Source organism: Pseudorca crassidens, chromosome 7 (assembly GCF_039906515.1).
Source record: "Pseudorca crassidens isolate mPseCra1 chromosome 7, mPseCra1.hap1, whole genome shotgun sequence".
Lineage (NCBI taxonomy): Eukaryota > Metazoa > Chordata > Mammalia > Artiodactyla > Delphinidae > Pseudorca > Pseudorca crassidens.
This window is the reverse complement of record NC_090302.1, coordinates 1296543-1318684: the sequence shown is the minus strand read 5'-3', so window position 1 is coordinate 1318684 and position 22142 is coordinate 1296543. Positions and strand designations below refer to the sequence as shown.

The window sequence follows — 22142 nt, the reverse complement described above, 5'->3', positions numbered from 1 at the left end:
TCTTTGTTGCGGTGTGCGGGCTTCTCATTGCGGTGGCTTTTCTTGTAGCGGAGCACGGGCTCTAGGCACACGGACTTCAGTAGTTGCAGCATACGGGCTCAGTAGTTGTGGCTCACGGGCTCTAGAGCGCAGGCACAGTAGTTGTGGCGCACGGGCTTAGTTGCTCCACGGCACGTGGGATCTTCCCGGACCAGGGCTTAAACCCACGTCCCCTGCATTGGCAGGCGGATTCTAAACCACTGTGCTACCAGGGAAGTCCCACCGTAACTATTGAAGCCCCCGTGTCTAGAGCCTGTGCTCAGCAACAAGAGAAGCCACAGCAACGAGAAGCCTGCGCACCGCAACGAAGAGTAGCGTCCGCTCGCCACAGCTAGAGAGAAAGCTCGTGTGAGGAACGAAGACCCAATGAAGCCAAAAAATAAATAAATAAAGTAAAATTACTTTAACAAAATAAATATCAGTGGTAAAATATTTCTTAAAAATACAGGGCACTGGGCTTCCCTGGTGCCTCAGTGTTCAAGAATCCGCCTGCCAGTGCAGGGGACACAGGTTCAATCCCTGGTCTGGGAAGATCCCACCTGCCGCGAAGCAACTAGGCCCGTGCGGCACAACTACTGAAGGCCACGTGCCTAGAACCCATGCTCCGCAACAAGAGAAGCCACTGCAACGAGAGGCCCGCACGCAGCAACGAAGAGTGACCCCCACTCGCCACAACTAGAGAAAGCCCGCACACAGCAACAAAGACCCAACGCAGCCAAAAATAAATATAAATTAACTAATTAAAAAAAATACAGGACACTGGGTAAGATCTGAATGGCAGATAAACAAGGAATACTATTTTAGGACAAGGACGTCCCATACTAAAAAATGTCATTCGTTGTTTATCTGAAATGGACATCTCACCAGGTGTCCTGTATTGCATCCGGTGACCCCCTCCCCAGAGCAGGGCCCCATCCTGCACCGCAGCCCCAGTTCTCACTCTGGCTGCGCCTGCCAGGCTGGCCCGGCCTCTGCCGACGGCTGAGCAGCACTGCCTTCTAGTGGAAGCAGCCCTGGCCGCAGGGCGGAGGACAGAGGGAGGAGCTCCGGATTCCAGGGTCCGACCCCCAACCCCCCTCCCGCTTCCCGGGCCCCTTCACTCCCCGGCGGGGCACAACCCCCAGAGAATCAACCTGGCCCAGGGCTGGCTGCCCCGGCGATGCACACAGTGGTTGGCCCTGGACGGCCGGCACTCTCGGGCTCTTGTTGGCCCCCACCCTATGGCCGAGATGGTGTCGGGGGTTGTGCAGAGTTTGGGGGGACTTCTCGCCTCCCACCCGCTGGAGCTCCGTTTGAGCTCCGTTCCCTTCCTCCGAACCCCGCCCATCTGTGCACCCGGCACAGGGTCGGAGCCCGGTGCAGGCCGTCTTTCCCTGTCCCCTCGGTGCGCACAGGACGGGAGAAGCAGCGCCTGGCCACGCGCCCCTGGAGGCTGGGGGCAGCAGAGCTTGCCACCCGCCACCAAGGCTGTGGGCTCCCAGCTCCGGCTCCGTGACTGTCCTCCCCCATCTCTCCCTCCCTCTCCCTCCCTCTCTCTCCCTAACCCTTCTCACCTTCGCCTCCCTGCTTTCCTCCCTAGCTCTGCACTGACAGGCCTTCCTCTCGGTCCAGCGCCTCTGGTCCTCCCCGCTGGGGCCGGGGTGGGTCCTCGACACTCGGCCTCCGTGGGCTCCTTCCTCTGTGAAAATATTGAAGATTTATTTTATGCCTGTGTTGGTATAAAAGGAACCCTAGGAGTTCACTTTTTTCCTTCTGTTTCCTTTCTGAGCTGAAAAAAAGGTGAAAGCACTTCTGTGGACCCCTAAAATCCTGTGGGCCCAGGGTCCTGAGCTATGGGCCTGGCGGGCAATGGCCCTGCTCGGGCTCCGTGTTGTGGTCCTGGGGGGTCACAGCAGCCATGAGCAGATGTGTGGCCCCGGACGTCCTGCAGCCTCTCCGCGCCCTGGGCTGTCCTAGCCAGCAGGTGGCTTTTCCTAGTTACCCTTGGGGGTCCTGACCCATGGGAGACCCCGGGCCTGGTCACCAGCTCTTCTTCCAGGTGGACTCAGCAATGCGGCAGCCACGACCCCTACGCGGATGGGCACCACGAGGGGGCAGGGGCTCCCAGGCAGATCCGCTCACCTCTGCCTGGCCCTGCCCCCCCCTCAGCCCCCCAAAATCCCTCTAAGGCCAGCACCCGGGGAGGCCCCGCCTGCTCTGTTGGGGCTGATGGCCCGGCCATCTGAATAGAATCCCCACCGGAGGCAGTGGCCGCTGTGGAGGGCTGGCTGGCTCGCTCCTAGCGCCACGGGCTCCCAGGGCACGGCCCACGTGGGGTCAGTGGGGCACCGCCGCCCCAGACGGGAGAGACGTGTGCGGGGTCCACCCTGGCCAGGGCCTCCCCAGGGCACACGCGGAATCCTCCCACCGCAGCCAAGCCCCGCGGTGCGGGGCCAGATCACGGGCTCTGTCTGACCCCGAGCGTCCATGAGAGCTCGGTCCCTGCCCCGCGGCAGCCCAGGCAGCACTGAAGGTGGATCTGTTTTCACACCACCCTCTCAGTGCCTGGGCAGAAGCTCAGGCCCGCCCAGGGAAAATGGCCTGGCTGGTGAGACAAAGCGTAAAGAGGCCTGGCAGGCGCTTGGCGCCTGGCCCACTGACACCAGGGCAGCACAGGAGCCCGTCTTGAAGGCCACAGGGGTCCCGCAGTGTGCTGCCCACACGCAGCCCCCCTCTGGGGAGATCCTGCCTTCAGAAGACTGAGCCCTGCAGGGCAGCCTCGAGGGAGAGGCCTCGCGCCCCAGGGCATGGCTTCTGGGTTCTGATCTGCTGTGGTCGTCCCGCAGAGCTGCCTCTAGGTAAACTTTCCCCTTCCTGTGCCCACCGGGCCCGTCCCACAGAGAAGAAGCTGGGCAAGCTTCCCCTCCGTGTTGCTCTTAGAGGATCACTGCACACAGCGAGCCCAAGACGCCCGCAGGGGGAGTCTACCCCAGTCCTCTTTGCCCTTTGGAGACCGGATCGAGCTGGCGTCCCACGGCGGGGCTGGCTGACGCCTTCTCCAGACCCTCGACGTGCGTGAACAGTCCCTGCATGTTTGCACACGCACCTACACACGTGCACAGCTCCCCTGTCTTAGGGCCACGACATTTGTCCTTCTGCGACTGGAGTGGCACTGCTGGGTGTCTTCAGGTACCGTAGATCTGAAAGAGCCCAGAGTGGAACACGAGCCGTTTTCATGATCTGTGTTGATAACAGTCCTAACTTTACCTCTTGCAGATCCTGACGTCAGGTGGGTTGAAGCTCCAAAGCAGGTGGGGGTGGAGGAGAAAGGGCAGCAGGACAGGAGAGGGGAAGGAACTGGGAGAGAACGCGGGGAAATGGCCCCTGAGGCTGACTCATCCCTTCCCACGGGAGGGCTTAGACGATCGCTGTAAAACATACAGGTAAACGTGCACCCACCGATGAACGTACATTTCTGTTCACGAATGGAATAATAGTCCATCGTACGTGGCCCGTGCATACAATGGGATACCGTCCAGCCATGAGCAGGGATGAAGCTCTGACACGTGCTACCACACAGACGAACATCGAAAGCTAATTTTAAGTGAAAGAAGCCAGACACAGAAAGGCATATATAGTACGATTCCACTTATATGAAATATCTAGAAAAATCTTTAGAGGCAGAACTCAGATTGGTGAGTGCCAGGGGCTGGAGGGAGGGTGCATGGGGAGTGACTACTTATGAGGTCCGGGGATTTCCTTTCGGGGGGATGAAAATGTTCTGGGATTAGACAGAGGTGCTGATCGCACAACACTGTGAATGTGGTAAAGGCCGCTGAATTCTGCAACTTAAAATGGTCACTTTTATGTTACATGACTCTCACCTCAGTGAAAAAGATACAGGTGGGCAAGAATAAACAAGTCACCTGTACGCTCAACACCGAACCAGTGTCATCACTGCGGCATCTAAGCGTGTGGCTTTCCAGATTTTAGGATTTTTTGTTATACGCACCCATCAATGTACACCTGCATACCTGTGTGAGTTCCCACAAATGGGGTAACGCTCCCCCTACTTTTCTTTGTCTGCTTTTCTCATCAGAATTAGAGTCCTCGGCTATATTCTTGGGGTCCACAAATTACAAGGGAAGTTTTTAAATGTTGTTTTTTCATTTGGATGACACGTAAAAGAACTTGTCTAAACGTCATCCTAAAAATAAGCTTCCTTTCGGCATCAGAAAGACTCGTTTCTCCCCCAGATCGTGGACTTTTGAAGGCATCGAAGCAGGCTGTGGCCTCCCTGTGGGTGTGGGGCAGGTCCCCGGGCCCTGGAGAGCGTGCATCTCTTGAGAAGCGTCCGGCGTTTGAGGGCCCAGGGCTGCAGCTCTGTTTTAAGGTTTGCAGGATACTGTGCTGCCTGAACAGACCTTCATTTATGTAGCCAGTCCCCTCTCGGCGGGGGCGTTTAGGGTGCTCTGAACTTTCTCTTAACAAGGCTGCTTGAGTGACCCGCGAAATCTGTGCCCCCTTCCTTAATGATTAACTTAGGGCGGGTTCCAGCAGGTGACATTTCTGGGTCAAAGGCTTTTAACCTGCTGCTTTCCACGGTAACACTGCATGGACCCCCCACCCCGGGGTGGCTGAGGAAGAGACGCCGCCGTCCCCTGTCCCTGGGCCGCTGATGGGGGAGGGGGCAGGCCCTGGGAACCGTGAGAACGCGGGCCGCAGTCCCGGGGGATTCAGCCTCCTACCTGCTTCCCTCGCTCCCTCTGGGCAGCAGACTGTCTTTCCCGGTGATCCCACCCTCAGCACCCCCTCACATTCTTCTTTCAGCCCCGGAACGCATCTGCCCCTTCCTGCCTCAGAGCCTTTTCCAATGCTGCTCCCTCTGCCGGGAGTTCCACGCATGCCCCCTCCCCTCCACAGCAGGCCCCTTTGGGTGCGTCCCAGCCCAAAAGACCCTCTCACAGAGGCCCTCCTGATCTGCTGGTCACTCAGGCCCCCTTAGTGCTGGGCTTCCCCGTGGGACCCCCATTCCATTTGCCCGGCAGTGTCAGGCTCTCCACTGACCCTGAGGCCCCCGCAGCCGGGCCGAGTCTGTCTCTGTCCGCCCCTATCACTGCTGGATTCCTCATCCCAGCCCAGGGCTGGGCGTGCAGGCACCCGTGAGCCTGCACACACACACACACACACACAAACATAAACACACACACACACACTCATACACACACACACACACACTCATACACACACACACACACACACACACACAGCAGGGCCCGGCCCAGGGCTGGCTGACGGAACGCATGGCCCTGGGAATGCTTGTCAGGAGGGTACAGGCTCGGGCCACTGAGCCTGAGGCCCTTGTGCTGCCGAGTCCATGGTGTCCTCTGTCTCCCCGAGGCCGGCTGGACCTCGGCCTGGACCAAGACCTTGCAGGACAGTGACCTCTGCCTCCCTCCAGAGACAGCAAGCGGGTCAGGGTGGGGATGGAGGAGGTGGGGGGTGGGGGGATAGAGGGAGGGAGCGACAGAGAGGGGAGAGAGGACACAGGAGGGAGGAGGAGGGGACCACACAATCTGACTAAGGGCGTCAGGGGGCCTCACCCGGAAAACAGGCCCGTGGCGCTAGGCCAAGACAGCAGGGGTGTCAGGGGGGAGGGGAAGGCTGGGCCAGAGTCAGCAGATGGGCTCCAACCCCGGCCCCATCACCGCAGCGCGTGGCTTGGAGGGGCTGCTCGTCTTCTGGACCCGGGTGGCCATCTGTAGAGCGTGGAGGAACCGTCCTCCATCTCAGGGCTCCTGTGGGAACGCTCCGGGAGATATCCTGCATTGTTCCGTGTCACGCTAAGAAAGTTCTGTGCTGGGTCTAACCTCAGGGTCTCCTGCTGTGGTTTAATCCCCTTGTAGCCTCCCTGTGTAGACCTGACTCGTCCTTGGGGATGTGTAGTGCAGGCCCCCAGGAAACCCCGGGGACCCTCACTCCCGGCGTAGGGGGGAGTGCTGGTGTGCAACTTCCAGGGACCGCGGCTCTGGCCTGGAGCTCAGATCGCTGGCCACCATGTTGTGAGGGTGCTCACGCAGCCCCGCTGAAAGGTCAGCATGGCCGGGAGCTGACCTCCAGCCAGCACCAACCTGCCAGCACGTGGTCCTCCAGTCCCACGTAAGCCTTCAAAGGACCGAGAGGCCCGGCTGACGTTTTGACATCAATGTCACAGAGATCCTGGGCCAGAATCGCATGGCTGAGGTGCTCCGGGTTCCTGACACGCAGCACTGCTTGCGGTTCTGAGCCGCTGGGTTTCAGGTGCTTTGTTATACCGCAGTGGATCACTGATACGAGACGCTTTTGCAACTGGATGCGTGGAAAAGAACCCCCCCCCCCCCAAAAAAAAGAATCCATAGGGAGAATATTCTGGGAAGAAGAAGTGCCAGGAGGAGTCCAAAAGGCATTTTGAAAAGCATCCCTTAGCGTCTGGAAAATAGGATCAGTCCAGACTCCGGGGCAGGAGCTGGAAGCCTCACAGGACCAGGCCCACCAGCCCCATCTGTCCAGGGCCCCTGCTGCAAGCCACGTTCCAGACACGGAACTTTTTGGTTCTTGAAAGCACCGGCCGTAACAAATTACCACGAAGGGTGACTTAAAATGACAGAAATTTAGTCTCCCCGTTCTGGAGCCCAGAAGTCCAAAATCCCCGTGTGGAGAGCCGCACTTCCTTTGGAGGCTCCAGGGGAGGCCGTTCCCTCTCCCAGCTCCTGCTGGCCAGCTGTTCCTCAGCCTGGGCAGCACGGCTCCTGCCTCTGCCCCGTCTTCTGCCCTGTGTCTGTCTCTCCTCTGTGAGTCTCCGATAAGGACACTGGTCATTGGATTTGCCCCCCCCCCAAGGTAATCCAGGGTGGTCTCCTGTTCTCAAGATCTTAACTTAATGACATCTGCAAAGGTCCTTTTTCCGAATAAGGCCCCATTCACAGGGTCCAGGGGTGAGGATGTGAACACATCTCTTTTGGGGGCAACTATTCAGCTCACTGCAGGCAGTGCACTAGACACCCAAGGGACCCTCCCACTGCAGAAACAAAACTTGGATTCTGGGATCTGATGAGCGGAAGTCTCCCCAGACCTCTGACCTCTGTGGAGCAGGTGAGCGGTGAGCAGGCAGGAAGACCCCGGCCCCGAGGGCAGATGCCCGCAGCTGTGCCCTGAGCCCTGCACCTCCAGCTCTGCGGGGCCCCCACCCGCACAGGCGCAACCCCTCCCATCACCCTGGATTTAGAGCTATGGGATTCCCATGGGCTAAGGTCAAGTAAACATGAGTTCAAGATCAGACTGACAAGCACGTGGTGGAGACGCAGCGCGAGCGAGAGAACGGGGCAACACACGTCGGATTGACACCCCCAGGACCCTCAGACACCCGCCTAGTCGGAACAGCGAAGTGTAAGTGCAGAGAGAGGCACGAGCGACTCACAGCCCTGCTGCTGCGTCACCTGAATGTGCCAACATCCATCGTGCAAAGTGCAGGTTCCACGTCTGCCCACGGTCCAGTGCCTCTGGGCCTCTGCAGGTTCTGTTCCTCTGCCTGGACTCCATCCTCCCCTTCTCTCCCCCTGCCCCCATCCTCTGGGTCTTAATGCAGACATCACATTCCCCAGGCCTGGCCTGAGCCTGAAGGCATCCACACCTCCCGAAACACCTGTCTGAAGGGAACTGCGTGACCCCTGACCTCAGTCCTAGGTCAGCGGGGCCTGCGGCAGTGGGATGAGCTATGTCTGGAAGGGCAACGTGCCCAGGGCCCAAGTCTCCATTTCTCCATTTTCCCCGTGACATACTTGTGCCTGAGGCTGAGGGGCACCAGAAAAACCTAGAGTTTAGTTGAACACGCGGCTGCCCAGGAAAAAAAAGACTACATTTCCCTGCAGGCTTTGCAGCAAGAAAGGTCATATGACTAATCTCTGGCCAATGGGATGTGAGCAGAAGGGGTATGCTTTTCTAGGTCTTGTCTTTAAAGGGAAAGTCATGCTCTTCACGTCCCCTTTTTTTTTTTTTTGCTCTTCACGTCCCTTTTGCTCTTCCTCCTTGCTGGCGTGTGGAGGTGATGTTTGGAGCTGAAGCAGCCATTCTGGACTGCCAGACTGACGGAAACCAGGTGTTGAGGAGGTCCCTGAGAAAGTGCAGTCTCCGTATCGGCCCTCGGACGCTTACACTCAGAGTGCTACGTGAAAGAGAAATACACTTCTCTCCTGATTAAGCCATTTCTATTTTGGGGTCCCTTGATAAAACGTGTTATATTTTCACCGACTCTTGGGCCGTTTCCAATGATGTATCTGTTTGGTCTGTGTATTGGGTTGGATAGTGCCCCAGCCCCCGCCACCCCGCCTGGGTTCATGGTCACCCAGAACTTCAGTTAGCAATAATCGCGCCTCGGATAAACCTCACTGGCTAGGATACTGCCACTGCGCAAAGCTACACCCAGAACTTCAGAATGTGGCCTATTTGGAAATAGCGTCTCTGAAGGTCATGTGAGGACACAAAGACGGAGAAGGCACGACATGGCTCTGAGCAGCCTGATGTGGTGCTTCTTCATCACAAAAGCCGCCCCATGGTGGGCTGGCAGTCAAGGTGCCAGAGGCCCTTCCCCGCTTCCCAGTGCCCACAGCCGCTGGTGTCACAGAGCATTGGAATGGCCTCTCCAAAGTTCGCTTAGGAGATTTCTGACTCTACCTCCATCCCTTCCTCCTGGCCCACACACCTTAGCCAGGCAGCTTGGTCACCGAATGTGGCTGTCCCCAGAGAGGAGCACCTCTGTTTGGTCACCTTGGCAATGACCGGCATGAAAGGGTGGGGGTGCGGTAACGCAGATCCTTTGGAGATAACCAGGACTCTACCCCAACCCTCCTGTGCAGATGCTTCTCCCTTCTCCTAAGGGGACCCTCTGGCCAGCCTGGAGGGTCCACAAGGGGATCGAGGGGGTGCAGACTTAATCCTGGGCCAGCCACCTGGACTCTCTTATGGGACCATCCTGGCCATCAATCCGAGTATGACGATCATTTGGTTGAGGACGCTGGGTGCCCGCGGTGTGGGGTGTAATGGGTCTCCATAAGTTTTATAAAAATGTCCACGTTAGGAATTCCCTGGTGGTCCAGTGGTTAGGACTCTGCGCTTTCACTGCCAAGGGCCCGGGTTCAAGCCCCGGTTGGGGAATTAGGATCCCGCAAGCCGTGCGGTGTGGCCAAAAAAATAAAAATGCCCATGTCCCTTTTGCACTGGACCTGTGTCAGTTGGGGTCCCATCAGGAGACAGAAGCCACACGGCAATCTCAACCAGGAAAGTTTGCTACAAGAATTACTAACTGTAACGGAGGATTGGAGTGAAGACCAGACACAAGAAGTAACCTGTAGGGAATTCCCTGGTGGTCCAGGGGTTAGGACTCCACGCTTTTACTGCCGAGGGCCCGGGTTGGATCCCTGGTCAGGGAATTAAGATCCCACAAGCCGCGCAGCACAGCCAAAAAAAAGAAGTAACCTGTAGGGCTGAGCTGGAACCCCAGCACCCAAGCTGAGATCTTGTTGGCAGAGCTCAGCTGTGGCTCTCGGGACAGCAGGGAAGTCACTGTGGTGTTGGCAGAATTGCAGGAAATCTGCCCTCCAGAACTTGCTGGAAAACCACTATCTGGGAGCTGGGGAAACTGCTTGCAGGGCAGTGTCTCGTCGGAGGCACTCTGCTACAGAACCGTCCCAGGGCTCATCTTTTCAACAAATGTGCTGGAACGACTGGATGTCCATGCAAAAAACCCACAAACAGAAACCCCCAAACCCCAAACCAAAACACTGCCTTGACCCATACCTTGCACCATGTACAAAAATTAGCTCAAATTGAATCACTGACCCAAGTGTAAAACCTAATACTGTAAAACTTCTAGATGAAAAACACAGAAGGAAATCTTTGTGCCCCTGGGTTGGGTTAAGCAAAGTTAAGGTTTCTTAGACTTGACAGGTGCAAATGAAAAAAAGGAAAAAATGGACAAATTGGACCTCACCAAAATTAAGAACTTGTGCTCTTTGAAAAGCACTGTTAAGAAATGAAAAGGCAAGCCATAGACTGGGAGAAAATCTTTGCGAATCTTTTTTTTTTTTTTCCGGTACGCGGGCTTCTCACTGTTGTGGCCTCTCCCGTTGCGGAGCACAGGCTCCGGACGCGCAGGCTCAGCGGCCATGGCTCACGGGCCCAGCCGCTCCGCGGCATGTGGGATCTTCCCGGACCGGGGCACGAACCCGTGTCCCCTGCATCGGCAGGCGTACTCTCAACCACTGCGCCACCAGGGAAGCCCGCGAATCACATATTTGATAATGTACTGGTTTCCAGAAGATATAAAAGAATTGTCAAAACTCAACAACAAGGAAACAATTTTTAAAAATGTGCAAAATTTTTGAATAGACTCTTTGCCAAAGATTATATACAGGTCGCAACTAAGTACATAAAAAGTATTCAACATCATTAGTTGTTGAGGAAATGCAAATAACAACCACAAAGAAACACCATTGCACACTCAGTAGAATGACCAGAATTTTTTTCTTTTTGATGTGGACCGTTTTTAAAGTCTTTATTGAACTTGTTACAACATTGCTTCTGTTTTATGCTTTGGTTTTTTGACTGCGAGGCACGTGGGATCTTATCTCCCCGACCAGGGATCAAACCCGCACCCCCTACATTGGAAGGCGAAGTCTTAACCACAGGACCACCAGGGAAGTCCCGCATGGCCAGAATTTAAAAACAGACAATACCAAGCGCTGCTGAGGATGTGGTGCAACCAGAACTCCCACACCCTGCAGTGGGATGTAAACGCGCAGCCCGAAAGCATCCTGGCAACTCTGGAGGAAGTTAAACCTACCCTGACCGCACCGCTCAGCGTCCCTGCTCTGTATCACCCCAGGGAAAATGGATTTCCTTCACACAGAACCTCGAATGCAGACTTGATGGCAGCTCTGCTCTTGCTCTCCCAAAGCCAGAAGCAACTCCGAGGGCCTTCAGGTGGCGATTGGCTCAAGCCGGTGCCTGGTGCCGGGAGTCCCCCTGGCAGAGAGGGGGTGCTGAATTTCCGGCGCCCTCTGCCTAATGACAGAGGCCAGACCTGAAGGCTGCGGCTGCTTTATTCCATATATGTGACGTGCAGGGGAAGAGCCCGAGCTCCCCAGGGCTGGGCCACGGGAGGGCTGGAAGGAAGAGGGGCCCCGGGGTCTGTCGGGGGTGGAACTGTTCTGTAGCCTGAAAGCGGTGGTGCCCACAGGGCTGTCTGTGTAAACACCGGCAGAGATGCACAGTGAAAGGGCGCATTTGCCTGTATTTCTTTAAACAGTGGGAGAAAGAGGCAAACGCTGCCGCAGTGTCCACGGCCCCTCCAGGCCGGGTGGTTGGCGCGGGACCCCACTAGGGACCTAGCCGCGACACGCCCCGGTCCCTGGGCTCACCGCCCCTCCCGCGCCCCGCGCGACCGGCCCTGCCCCGTGGGACCTCCTCAGGTCGCCCGGCTCCACCACCCGTCTCTTCTCTGCAGGGGCCCGCGCGACAGCCCCGCCCGTGGCAGTCCCCTCCCGTGACGACGGCCCCGCCTGTGACAACCCCGCCGCTCAAGGGTGCGGGCGGGGGGCGCGGGCGGGCGGGGCCTCGGCGCCCTCCCCTTTCTCTCCAGGGCGGGGCGCGGGGAGGGGGGCGGTGGGGTGGAGGCGGGGCCGCAGTCACCTCCCACCAGCACCGCGGCTCTCCGCCGCGCCCCCGGCCCTCCCTCCCTCCCTCCCTCCCCCCTCCTCCCCCCTCCCCCCTCCCCCTCCTCCCCCCTCCCCCCTCCCTCCCTCCCCGCCGCGCGCCCCCGCACCGCCACCCTCGCGGCCACGCGCCCTCTCCCGCCTCTGCTCCCTGCCCCCACCCCGCGCGCGTCCCCGCCGCGCCCCCTCCCCGCGCCTCCCCTCCGCGCGCGCCCGCCCGGCCGTCAGAGGCGAGCGCTCCGGCGCGGACGCGGGGCGGGGAGGAGGCGCGGCGGCCGTTGCGGGCCGGCCCGCGGGGCTGAGGCCGAGCCGAACCGAGCCGAGCCGGGCCGGTGCACGGCCCGCGCCCACCATGCGGCGGCTGCGGCGCCTGGCGCACCTGGTGCTCTTCTGCCCCTTCTCCAAGGGCCTGCAGGTAGGCGCGCCCCCGCCCCGGCGCCGGCCGGCGCCCGCCCCCGCCCCGCCCGCTGTGGGGCCCGGGCCTCGGCGGGGGCGCGCGGCGTCCAGCCTGGGGCCCGGGGCGGGTTCGGTACTCAAGGCCGATGAGCGCTGCGGTGCGTGGCTCCCGGGGAGGCTGGGGGCAGGGAGGGGACTGGGGACTGGGGTGAGAGCTGTCCATGCGGTGAGCGGAGCGGCAGGGCCCCGCGGATGCTGCAGAGTGGCCCCCCTGCCTCTGGGGCTGCACGAGGCCCCACCCCGCCGCGGGCTGGACCTGCTCCCGCAGGCCCAGAAGCCACAGCAAGTCCGCTCCGCTTCCCTCTACTTAAAAGACGAGGTTTGTTTTTCTGTGATGGAAAACTTGGGGCCCATAGAACCACCCTAAGGACTACCCTCCCCCCGGGCCATCCCCCAGCCAGCCCGAGATTAGGAGCGTGCCCTGACCCCACAGTGACCTTGGGCGAATCACTGTCCCTCTCAGGACCCTGCCATCTGCAGGGGAGGCCCAGGCTGCCTCGGGTGCCAGCTGTCAGGACCCCTGTCACCTCTGCTTTGGGTGATCTGAGCCAGGCCCACATCAGGGTCTCAAATCATCCAGGCCACACCTACGACCTCAGTGCCCTCCAGGACCCCAGCCCCTGGGCGGAAGGAGACAGCCCTGATCAGAGCCCAGGCCACCGTGTTCCCCTCTGTGGAGAAGGGTGGGAGCCAGGTAACCCGTGCTTGTCTGTGCCAGAAGCCCTTCCTGCCCGCCTGGGGCCTTGGGTTCGTGGCGGTCCCCACCCCGCGCTGGGCAAGGTGAGAGCTGAGGGTCTGTGTCCACCCCCAGGCTGGGAGGCAGGGGGTGCAGCAGCCCCCGTCCTGCGGGAGAGGCCTTGATGGGGCTGCCGCAGGGGAGGCCAGAGCCGCGGGTCCCGGACCCTGGGTGTCAGGCCTCTGAGCTCAGCCCGGGAACAGCAGATGGGCACGGACAGGAGAGGGGTTCTGGTGGGTTCCCAGTGGTTTGAGCCCAGGACCCCCGTTAATGTCAGGACACACCCTGAGCCTCAGTTTCCCTGCCTGTGAAGCACACTCCTGGGTTGGTAGTGAGGGTTGGAGGTCGTGGCGCATGTGGGTCACTGGCCCCAAGGCTGCCGATCGCTGTGCTGTTACTGTCCCCCGAGTGACCCCCCCAAGCGGCTCCACGAGGAGCCGGGCAGGCCACGGTGGGGGAGCAGCTGCACAGGACCCCCTGAGGAGCAGCGCACTCCCTGTCCTAGGGGCTCACTCGCCCATGGGTGACAGGACCCACGAGAGCCAGGGCAGGGACTACTTCTGGAGGAGGTGCCCGCCTGAGATGAGGGCCCGGGGGTCGGTCACAGCTAGCCAAGCGCGGACGGTGTCCTGGGAGCTGGGCCGCCACCTGAGGGCCCGAGCCGGAGGGCGTCTGGCGGGACACTGGGCAGTGTCCAGGGTGGGCCCGCAGTCAGTCTGGGAAGCCTGGGTCCAGTGCAGGATACAGCCTGCCCTCGTCCTGGCCATCCCCCCAGGACTCCCAGCGCCGGCCCCCCAGAGGCCCTGCCCACCTCCACCTCGGGGCGTGGGTCACCAGCGGCTGGAAGTCCTCTGACCTCATCCTTCCAGACAACACCCCCAGCTCCCCGGCCCCCCACCCACTGTCCCTGTGCTTTCCTGTTTTTCCCTTTGAACAAAACTGGCGGAAACAGATGCAGTGGCAGGGACTAGTAGGCCTGAGACCCGACCCGCTCACTCGGCCCCAGGGCCACCCCCGGCCTCTGAGGCGCCGAGCCTGCCCCTGGAGCTCTGAGAGGCCCTCCTGCCGCGGCACCTCCGTGTGAGTCGGTGCTAGGGAAGCAGGAGGTGAGGACCCCGCCTCCCCTGGAAGAACCGTAAAAATGAGCACAGATGCCTGGGCTGGGCCTGCAGGGCCCTGCCCTGTCCTCAGTGGGGACCCGTTGGCCCCATTTCTCGGCCCCAGCCCCCAGGTGACTAGGACCCAGGACTCACCAGGACTGGAGCCGCTCCCTGGCCCGCGGTGGTAGGGTGCATGACCAGTGCTGGCCGTGGTTCCCCTCTAGGGCAGGCTGGCCTGGAGCCCCAGGCCCTCCTGCCCTCCTGGGCCCTGGGCCCGGGGCTCAGCTGCCTGGTCAAGGTGTCTGAGCTCTTGCATGGGTCAGCACATGGTAACCCCATCCCACCAGCTGGCCGCCCCTGGACGGCAGCCAATGGGGCCTGTGATTTACCAGGGTGGGGGTGGGGAAGGAAGTTGATGCCCCTGCAATCCCGGCCTGGGGGCCGCATGGGAGGCAGGGCCCAGCTCCCGCAGGGCTCTGGGACTCTCCCACCCTGAGATTCTACCCGTCAGCTGGCGAAACGGGGCAGAGGGGCTGAGCCCTCCATAGCAGCAGCTCCCGGCCCGGCCCCGACGTCCAGGGCAGAGCCTGTGGCAGCAGGGCCGGGGCTGCATGTCTTAGTTATCTGTTCTTTATCGTGGTAAATTACACATCACATAAATTGAGCATCTTAACCCTTTTTAAGTGCACGGTTCAGGGACATTAAGCACATTCACACTGTTGTGCGGCCGTCACCGTCCGTCGTCTCTAGAACCCGTCTCATCATCTTCCCAAACAAACTCCATCCCCTTTAGACACTCACTCCCCATCCTCCCCAGCCCCTGGCCCCCAGCCCTTCCTGTCTCTGTGGATCTGACTCGAGGCCCTCGCGTGGCTGGAATCACAGGATCTTTCTCGTGTCTGGCTCATTTCACTGGACACGATGTCCTCCTGTCCTAGGGGCTCACTCGCCCATGGGTGACAGGGCCCACAGGGGCCAGGGCAGGGACTGCTGCAGCCTGGGTCGGGATTTCTCTGCCTTTTCGTGGCTGTGTAATATTCTGTCGTGTGGACGGACCACACTTGGTTTATCTACTCATCTGTCAATGGGCAAGCGGGCTGTATCCACCCTTTGGCTTCTGTGATCGTGGGTGGGTGAGGCCGTGTCTCTTAAAGGCTCACAGGGTGACCGTGCCTCCAGCCCCGCGGCCCCTGCTGGCCCGGGTCCAGCCCGAAATCTCCACCACCCAGGGGGACAGTGCGCGGGGGTGTGGGTGCTCTTCCAGCCTGACCTTGTGCAGAGGTTACATGTCACTATGAAATGCGGGCAGGACAGGAGGGAAAATTGTTCGAAATCTCTTTATTCAGCAAAATAATGAGCGTCTACCCCAGATCTCCCTCATTTTGGAATTTATTTTTACCTGCCCGTGAGATTTAAAGGTCTGGGAGACACCAGGCCCCGGCCCCACCCACAGTGAGTAGGTGGAGGGGGAGGGAGACGTTGGGCTGGGCAGGTGCTGGCCCCCGGAGGGAGGGGCACCCCTCGGGAAGGCTGGGGTCAGCACCCCAAATGCGGCGCTCCCTCATGGCCCCCTCCCCCGCAGGGCCGGCTCCCGGGCCTCAGGGTCAAGTACGTCTTCCTGGTCTGGCTGGGCGTCTTCGCGGGCAGCTGGCTGGCCTACGTTCACTACTCGTCCTACGCTGAGCTCTGCCGCGGGCATATCTGCCAGGTGGTCATCGTAAGTGTCACCTCGGGCCAGGCCTGTGGGCTCCTGGGCCTGCGCTCCTGCCGTGGCAGCTTAGAGACGTGGCTCAGAGGCGCCAGCTCAGTGGGTTTTAAGACACATCTGACCGTGCCGACTGCAGAGCTGCCCCTGGCGGGCCACGGGGGAGGCCAGAGAGGAATGCGGAGGCCAAGGGCAGGCTGCGCAGATGCGGGCGGCTGGGGACGGGCAGATGGACAGAGCCAGATGTAGAGGTGTCCATGAGGGAGACATTTTAGCCCAGACGGGGACAGGCAGGCACTGGTGGCCTTGAGGGCCCCTCCTGGAGCCAGGAGTCCAGCAAAGGAGGCTGCAGGGCATGGTCTTCGGGGCCTCAGACGGAAGACAGCGCTGAGTCGCCACCGTGGCGTCTACGGCAAGGCCGTGCACGTGCATGTGAGGGCGCGTGAGCCTGCGTGTGCTTGTCCACGCCAGCGCTTGTGCACCCACGAGCGTGCACACAGGGTGTCTTACTGCTCCTGCTGATGCAGTGACTGGCTGGAGGGTGGGGTGAGGCCGGCCGAAGGGGCCTTGGCAAACCTCAGACTCTGATCCCCCACCCCCACCCCCGGCCGCCCTGCCTGGCCTCCCCGGGCAGGTTGGAGCCCTTGGCGAGCCGACCAGGGTTCTGAGGCCTCCATGCCACTTGGGGACAGACCTGCCCTGCCCCAGCAGAGCTCCTGGGGTCTCGAAGGGGGAGCCTTGCCTCGCACCAGCCAGGGGCCTGGAGTTTCTCCTCCTCTGCAGGATGAGAGCACTCCTCCTGGGGGGCTGTGTGGCGCCCCGGAAGAGCTCAGCAGGCCTGTTCTGGGCAAGGTCCCAGGGGGGCCACACTTGGGAAAGCCCAGAGGCGGCGGTGGGAGCGGCACGGGGCTCCAGAGCGGGAGAGCCCGTGCGTAGGGACTTGTACAGGGCCCACTGATGGTTGGCTCAGGCCTCCTGGGGGCGGGGCTGCCACCAGGCACCGAGGGCGCAGTCCCAGCTCAGAGGAGAAGGCCTCGGGCCTCCCGGCCATTCTCAGGCAAGCTCATTTATTCCAGAAAGGCTCACTGGGGGCCTCCAGGGGCCTGGCCCGAGCTGGGTGCTGGACACATGGCTCTGCCTTCACAGTCGGGGGCGGGGGGGGGGGAGCTGGGGAGACCCAGGGGCAGGCGTGTGCGGGGATGGAGCCCGGCCTCTGGGTGCGGGCGGGAAAAGGCCCTGCTCTGGGGACCCCTCGGGCCAGGGAGCGGGGCGGGAGGTCTGGGATGAGCCCGGGCCGCCTGGTGCTGGCAGGGGTGGAGGGGCCTTTGCGGGCAGCAAGACCTGGAAGGTGGCATGCGATGGGGTCTGGCCAGTGGCATGCAGGGAGCAGACTGCTCAGGGCTGGCGGGTGTTTTCTGAGTACCTCCTGTGTGCCCCCAGCAGCGCCCCAACATGCAGAGGACTGAGGGGCCCTGGGGGAGCAGAGGAGGCGCCCGCCCCTCCCAGCCAGAGGAACTGCAGCTTCCGTTTTCCCAGAGTGCCCTGGCTGCTGGGCCCAGCTCTCCTGAGGCCTGTCCCTGGGGCCATGGGGACACCCTCTCCTTTCCAGAGGAGACCTGCCCGCCTCGTGGGGGTATCAGCCGTCTCCAAGATATTCCACAGCTTGTCCAAGGCCACCCAGTGTGTGTGTGGGGAAGGCAGGACCAGGGGCCACGGACCTGGTGCCCATGGACCTCTGGGTGCTCGGCCGGGTCCCTACCAGTAAACAGGCTGGGAGGGGAGATGTCTGATGGGTCGCAGGAGCCCTGAGGCTGATGGACACACTGCCCACCTCAGCTTCCGTGGAAGCCCCTCCCCACACTGGTGGGCAGTGTGGCTGACAGGTCCCTTCCCCCGCCCTGGCCCAGCCCTGCCGCCCAGGCTCCCTGGCAGACCCCCCCACAAGGGCCCTGTGGCCCTGGGGCTTTTCGTGGGTCAGAACAGACCCCCGTGGTGGAGGGCCTCCCTCCAAGGTGGCAGAATGACAGCGTGTGGTCTCTTCGTTTTCCTCTGGCTGAACGGCTGTCGTGGCCTCCCTGGTCCCCATAGGTGAGTCCAGGGCCTCTGGCACCTCCCGCCCCTCAGCACTGTCTCTGCACCTCCCTTCCCTCTCCTTCCTCCAGGCCCTCTCCACCAAGGGCCTGGGCACCATGGCTACGTGATGCGCATCCAGGAATTCACCCCCCCACTTGATCCAGACGCCACGACTCCCCCCCACCCCCCGCAGGGACGGGCCTGACTCCATCCCCTCCGGCCTCACCTGCTCAGGTCAGCCCAGACCCCCAGGACTCGGGGGGCTGCAAGGCCTCATCTAGAGCCGAGGAGGGGCCAGTGGGGGCGGCAGCTACTCCAGAGCCTGACCTAATCACTGCAGAAAGCTTCTCCCTGTGCATCTGGCTAAAGAAGGGGCCGGAGGGCGGGCAGAACAAGCCCCCGCCTCCCCAGGCCACTCCCTGCATCTTCCTCTCCGCAGTGTGACCAGTACCGCAAGGGCATCATCTCAGGCTCCATCTGCCAGGACCTGTGCCATCTGCACCAGGTGGAGTGGAGGACCTGCCTCTCCTCTGTCCCGGGCCAGCAGGTAAGCCCAGCAGGGTCGGGCCAGGGTCAGCCCCAGGGCTGACGCCCTCGGTGCAGCCAGAGGGGGACATCTGCACGGAGAGTCCCTGTGGTCCTGTGCAGGTGTACAGCGGGCTCTGGCAGGGCAAGGAGGTGACCATCAAGTGTGGCATCGAGGAGAGCCTGGACTCGAAGGCGGGGGCAGACGCGGCCCCCCGGCGGGAGCTGGTCCTCTTTGACAAGCCCACCCGCGGCACCTCGATTAAGGAGTTCCAGGAGATGACCCTCAGCTTTCTCAAGGTCAGCTGGCCCTCCTGGGGGCCAGTCAAGTTCATGCCCAGGGACGTGTGACAGGGCAGGAGGCAGGCTGGGTGGAGGCCACGCGGGCCAGCCAGGTGCCTGGCTAGGCCCCCAGCTCCAAGCAGACCCTCCCTCAGGGAGCAGCCAGAGGCTTGAGGCCCCGCCCCAGGGGCATCTTCGGGGAGAGCGGGAGGGGCAGATGAGCAGTGAGGGGGCCCCAGGCTCCGCAGCTGGGCTTCCAGGAGTGGCGAGGGGGCCTTGCAGGTCCCTGGCTGTCCCCTCCATCCTGTCGGCTGGAGGCGGGGCTCCCCCTGCCTGGCGGACATGCGGGGTCCGGAGCGCAGACTGCTGGCCGGCTGGACGACGCCCTGCCCTCCTCTCTCCTGCCCCCAAACCGCAGGCAAACCTGGGAGACCTGCCCTCTCTGCCCGCGCTGGCCGGACAGGTCCTGCTCATGGCCGACTTCAACAAGGACCACAGGGTGTCCCTGGCCGAGGCCAAGTCAGTGTGGGCCCTGCTGCAGCGGAACGAGTTCTTGCTGCTGCTGTCCCTGCAGGAGAAGGAGCACGCCTCCCGGCTGCTGGGCTACTGCGGGGACCTGTACCTCACCGAGGGGGTCCCGCACAGCTCCTGGCCCGGGGCCGTGCTCCCGCCCCTGCTGCGCCCGCTGCTGCCACCCGCCCTGCACGGCGCCCTGCAGCAGTGGCTGGGGCCCGCGTGGCCCTGGCGCGCCAAGATTGCCATCGGCCTGCTGGAGTTCGTGGAGGAGCTGTTCCACGGCGCCTATGGAACCTTCTACATGTGCGAGACCACGCTAGCCAACGTGGGCTACACAGCCAAGTACGACTTCAGGATGGCTGACCTGCAGCAGGTGGCGCCCGAGGCCACCGTGCGCCGCTTCCTGCGGGGCCGCCACTGCGAGCACAGCTCGGACTGCACCTACGGGCGCGACTGCAGGGCGCCCTGCGACACGCTCCTGCGGCAGTGCAAGGGCGACCTGGTGCAGCCCAACCTGGCCAAGGTGTGCGAGCTGCTGCAGGACTACCTGCTGCCCGGCGCCCCCGCCGGCCTGCGCGCCGCGCTGGGCAAGCAGCTGCGCACATGCACCACGCTGAGTGGGCTGGCCAGCCAGGTGGAGGCGCACCATTCGCTGGTGCTCAGCCACCTCAAGACCCTGCTCTGGAAGGAGATCTCCAACACCAAGTACACCTGACGGCCAGCCGGGCGCTCCCGCCCTGCCCCGAGAACCACTCCTGCCCTTGGCCCTCTCCCCCCTTCCCCCACCGAAGGACGGGGCTGCTCCAGTGTCGACCCTATGGGTCTCCAGAGCTCAGGCAGCCGTGGGGCAGGACACCCACCACCCCCAGGGTTTTCTAGGCTCCCAGACGCGACCGTGCAGCCGGAACGGGAGAGGCTGGGAGGAGCGGGAAGGACCTAGAGCCCGAGCACCGAGGGCTGGCCAAGGGACCTGCCGAGACCAAGGTTTTGTTACTTTGGAGAACATGCGTGTAAATAAATGGATTTTCCGTGAGCACCCGAGTCCCCTCAGCCCGCTCCAGACCCCAGCCTGGACGGTCTGCTGGAGGGCAGCCACATCCTGGCTGTTGGTTGGCTGCGGTTATGACTGGAGCCAAGGGCAACCCGGATCCGGTGTGGCTCCGATGGGGATGGGAGGGTGGGCCGACAGAATTTTTCTCCCGTAAGGACCTTCTACACCAACTTCTCCCTGTACTGCTTCCTGCACAGAACAGTGCGGCCCAGCCCACGAAGTCTGCTCCACTGATGCCTACGAGCCACGAGGTGTAACATCCACTGTCCGGGAGAAAGCCAGGGTCCCCTGTTCCCTCCTGCCCCTGAAACAGAAAGCTGTGAGCCCAGGAGCCTGACCCTCCCACACCCTCAACTCCTGCTGGGCCCTCAGCTGATAAGACAGAGAAACGCAAGTCAAGACAGTGTATTCAAGACCCATTCATTCTCTGGTTCTGCCCACAAGGAGACACCCTCCTGGAAAAGGGGCTGAATCCTTCCGTTCCCTTTAACACCTCGTGCTGAAGACACGTGTTCCGAGGTTTTAACTATGAGATCCACATTCTTAAAGCACTAGTTCTTAAACCTCATCTAGATTTCTCCCCTTGGATGGGGGGAGATGACCCAACACAGCGAAGAACGGCTCAGGACTGTGGGCTCTGCTCACCCAGGAGACCGTGCAGCTCCCCTGACCAGCGGGCTGGAGCCAGGATTAGGGCCCCGAGACAAGGGGCGCCTGCTGGGCTGCCGCCCCCGCCCCCGCGTCCCGTCCTCTTCACTAGGCTGGCCGTCACCTAGTTTCCCTGGAGTCTGGGGATTCCAGGTCTCTGCTCACAGTTCTGTATCGCGCCTGCTGCCTCGGCACCGCTGAGCCACACCAAGGGGGAAAGCACACACAACTGCTTTGCAGCACACCGACGTTCCACACACAAGCTATTTTATTAAGCCCGCAGGTTCCTTTCCATCAGAGGACATTCGCAAGGCCGTAACTTCCCCCGGCTCCCCACTGCCCTTGCGGCAGACTGGACGCGCACGGCCCCCGTGCCGAGTCGCGCACACCCCTCCTGGCTCCACTCCTGCGCGCTCTCCTGGAGAACCGAGGGCGGTGCCCTGGGCTCTTCCGGCCGGATCTGCAGACAGAAAACAGAGGTGACCCACTCGCCACGCCTCCCAGCACTGGGTGGGCTGGACCCCAGTCGAGCCTCCTTAGCAGAGCACCTGGCTTCTGGAACGCAAGGACACAGCTGCTCAAGCCTCTTCAGCCTCTCCTACCAGACACGCCAAGCCCTGCTACCCTCTCCTTCTGACCATTCCACCCAGTTTCCAGGGGAATTCAGCCAGGGAGGTTCTACCAAGTAGGATGCGACAGGAAACCCAGCTGCCGCCGGGCTCAAAGGTGGACCGACCGGATGTACCGCCACCTGCCACCCTCTCTGCTCAAGTCGGCTTGCTTCCGGCAGTTACACTGTCACCCCAACCCCACTCCAGTCGACAAGCCACAGCGCACGACACGAGGAAGTGGGCAAAAACCCTGGTAGCTGCTTAGTAGCAGCCAAAAAATCACAACAAAATGAAAAGCACACTTCCAAAGTGTGGATGAAGAACCAACCAGACACGTGCTGTGCAGGCCGCCCCCGCCCACCCTACGGCCCCTCCCAAGGGCACCGGCGCTGGCTCTGAGACTGGGGCACACCAGCTCTGGAGGAAGCCAGCTGTCCCGTCGTGAGGAGCCTCGGGCATGCCATCTTGGAAATGCTTCTTTCTGGCCCGATCAAGCCTTCAGATGCTGCAGCCAGAGCCACCCGGCCAGGCCGCCCTGAGCCACAGGCCTGGCCATTTGCCGCCAACACGCTGTCTAACGGGGGCGGTGGCTGAGGTCAGGCCACTGTCCTGCCTCACCACCAGTTCTGCCCACTGTGGCCCTCACTGTCAGCTACTTGGACATTCTCACCTCT

The 22142-nt window shown here is 61.6% G+C and overlaps 1 protein-coding gene and 1 pseudogene across 3 annotated transcripts; one reads left to right on the top strand and one right to left on the bottom strand.

Annotated features, from left to right (window-relative positions):
• Positions 1 to 8404: 8404 nt before the first annotated feature.
• Positions 8405 to 8471, bottom strand: LOC137228439 (U4 spliceosomal RNA; annotated as a pseudogene).
• A 3519-nt stretch (positions 8472 to 11990) lies between these two features.
• DIPK1B (divergent protein kinase domain 1B) lies at positions 11991 to 20191 on the top strand. Of its 3 annotated transcripts, XM_067742620.1 has the most exons (6): positions 11991 to 12180; positions 12802 to 12915; positions 15640 to 15774; positions 18275 to 18382; positions 18484 to 18660; positions 19061 to 20191. In XM_067742620.1, the coding sequence occupies exons 1-6, from the start codon at positions 12118 to 12120 to the stop codon at positions 19871 to 19873; spliced, it is 1410 nt and encodes a 469-aa protein (XP_067598721.1). In that variant the 5' UTR covers positions 11991 to 12117; the 3' UTR covers positions 19874 to 20191. The 3 variants fall into 3 exon arrangements, with proteins under 3 accessions (XP_067598721.1, XP_067598722.1, XP_067598723.1); XM_067742621.1 differs by lacking the exon at positions 12802 to 12915 and having other exon boundaries at positions 11996 to 12180; XM_067742622.1 differs by lacking the exons at positions 12802 to 12915; positions 15640 to 15774 and having other exon boundaries at positions 11996 to 12180.
• The last annotated feature ends 1951 nt before the right edge of the window (positions 20192 to 22142 follow it).

What these genes read in the sequence shown, in the direction of transcription:
- DIPK1B (XM_067742620.1), top strand. Translation starts at nt 12,118, where the DNA reads ATGCGGCGGCTGCGGCGCCTGGCGCACCTGGTGCTCTTCTGCCCCTTC. An exon ending in CCTTCTCCAAGGGCCTGCAG is followed by an intron (nt 12,181 to 12,801) that starts GTAGGCGCGCCC and finishes CAAATCATCCAG; the next exon opens with GCCACACCTACGACCTCAGT. An exon ending in ATATCTGCCAGGTGGTCATC is followed by an intron (nt 15,775 to 18,274) that starts GTAAGTGTCACC and finishes TCCTCTCCGCAG; the next exon opens with TGTGACCAGTACCGCAAGGG.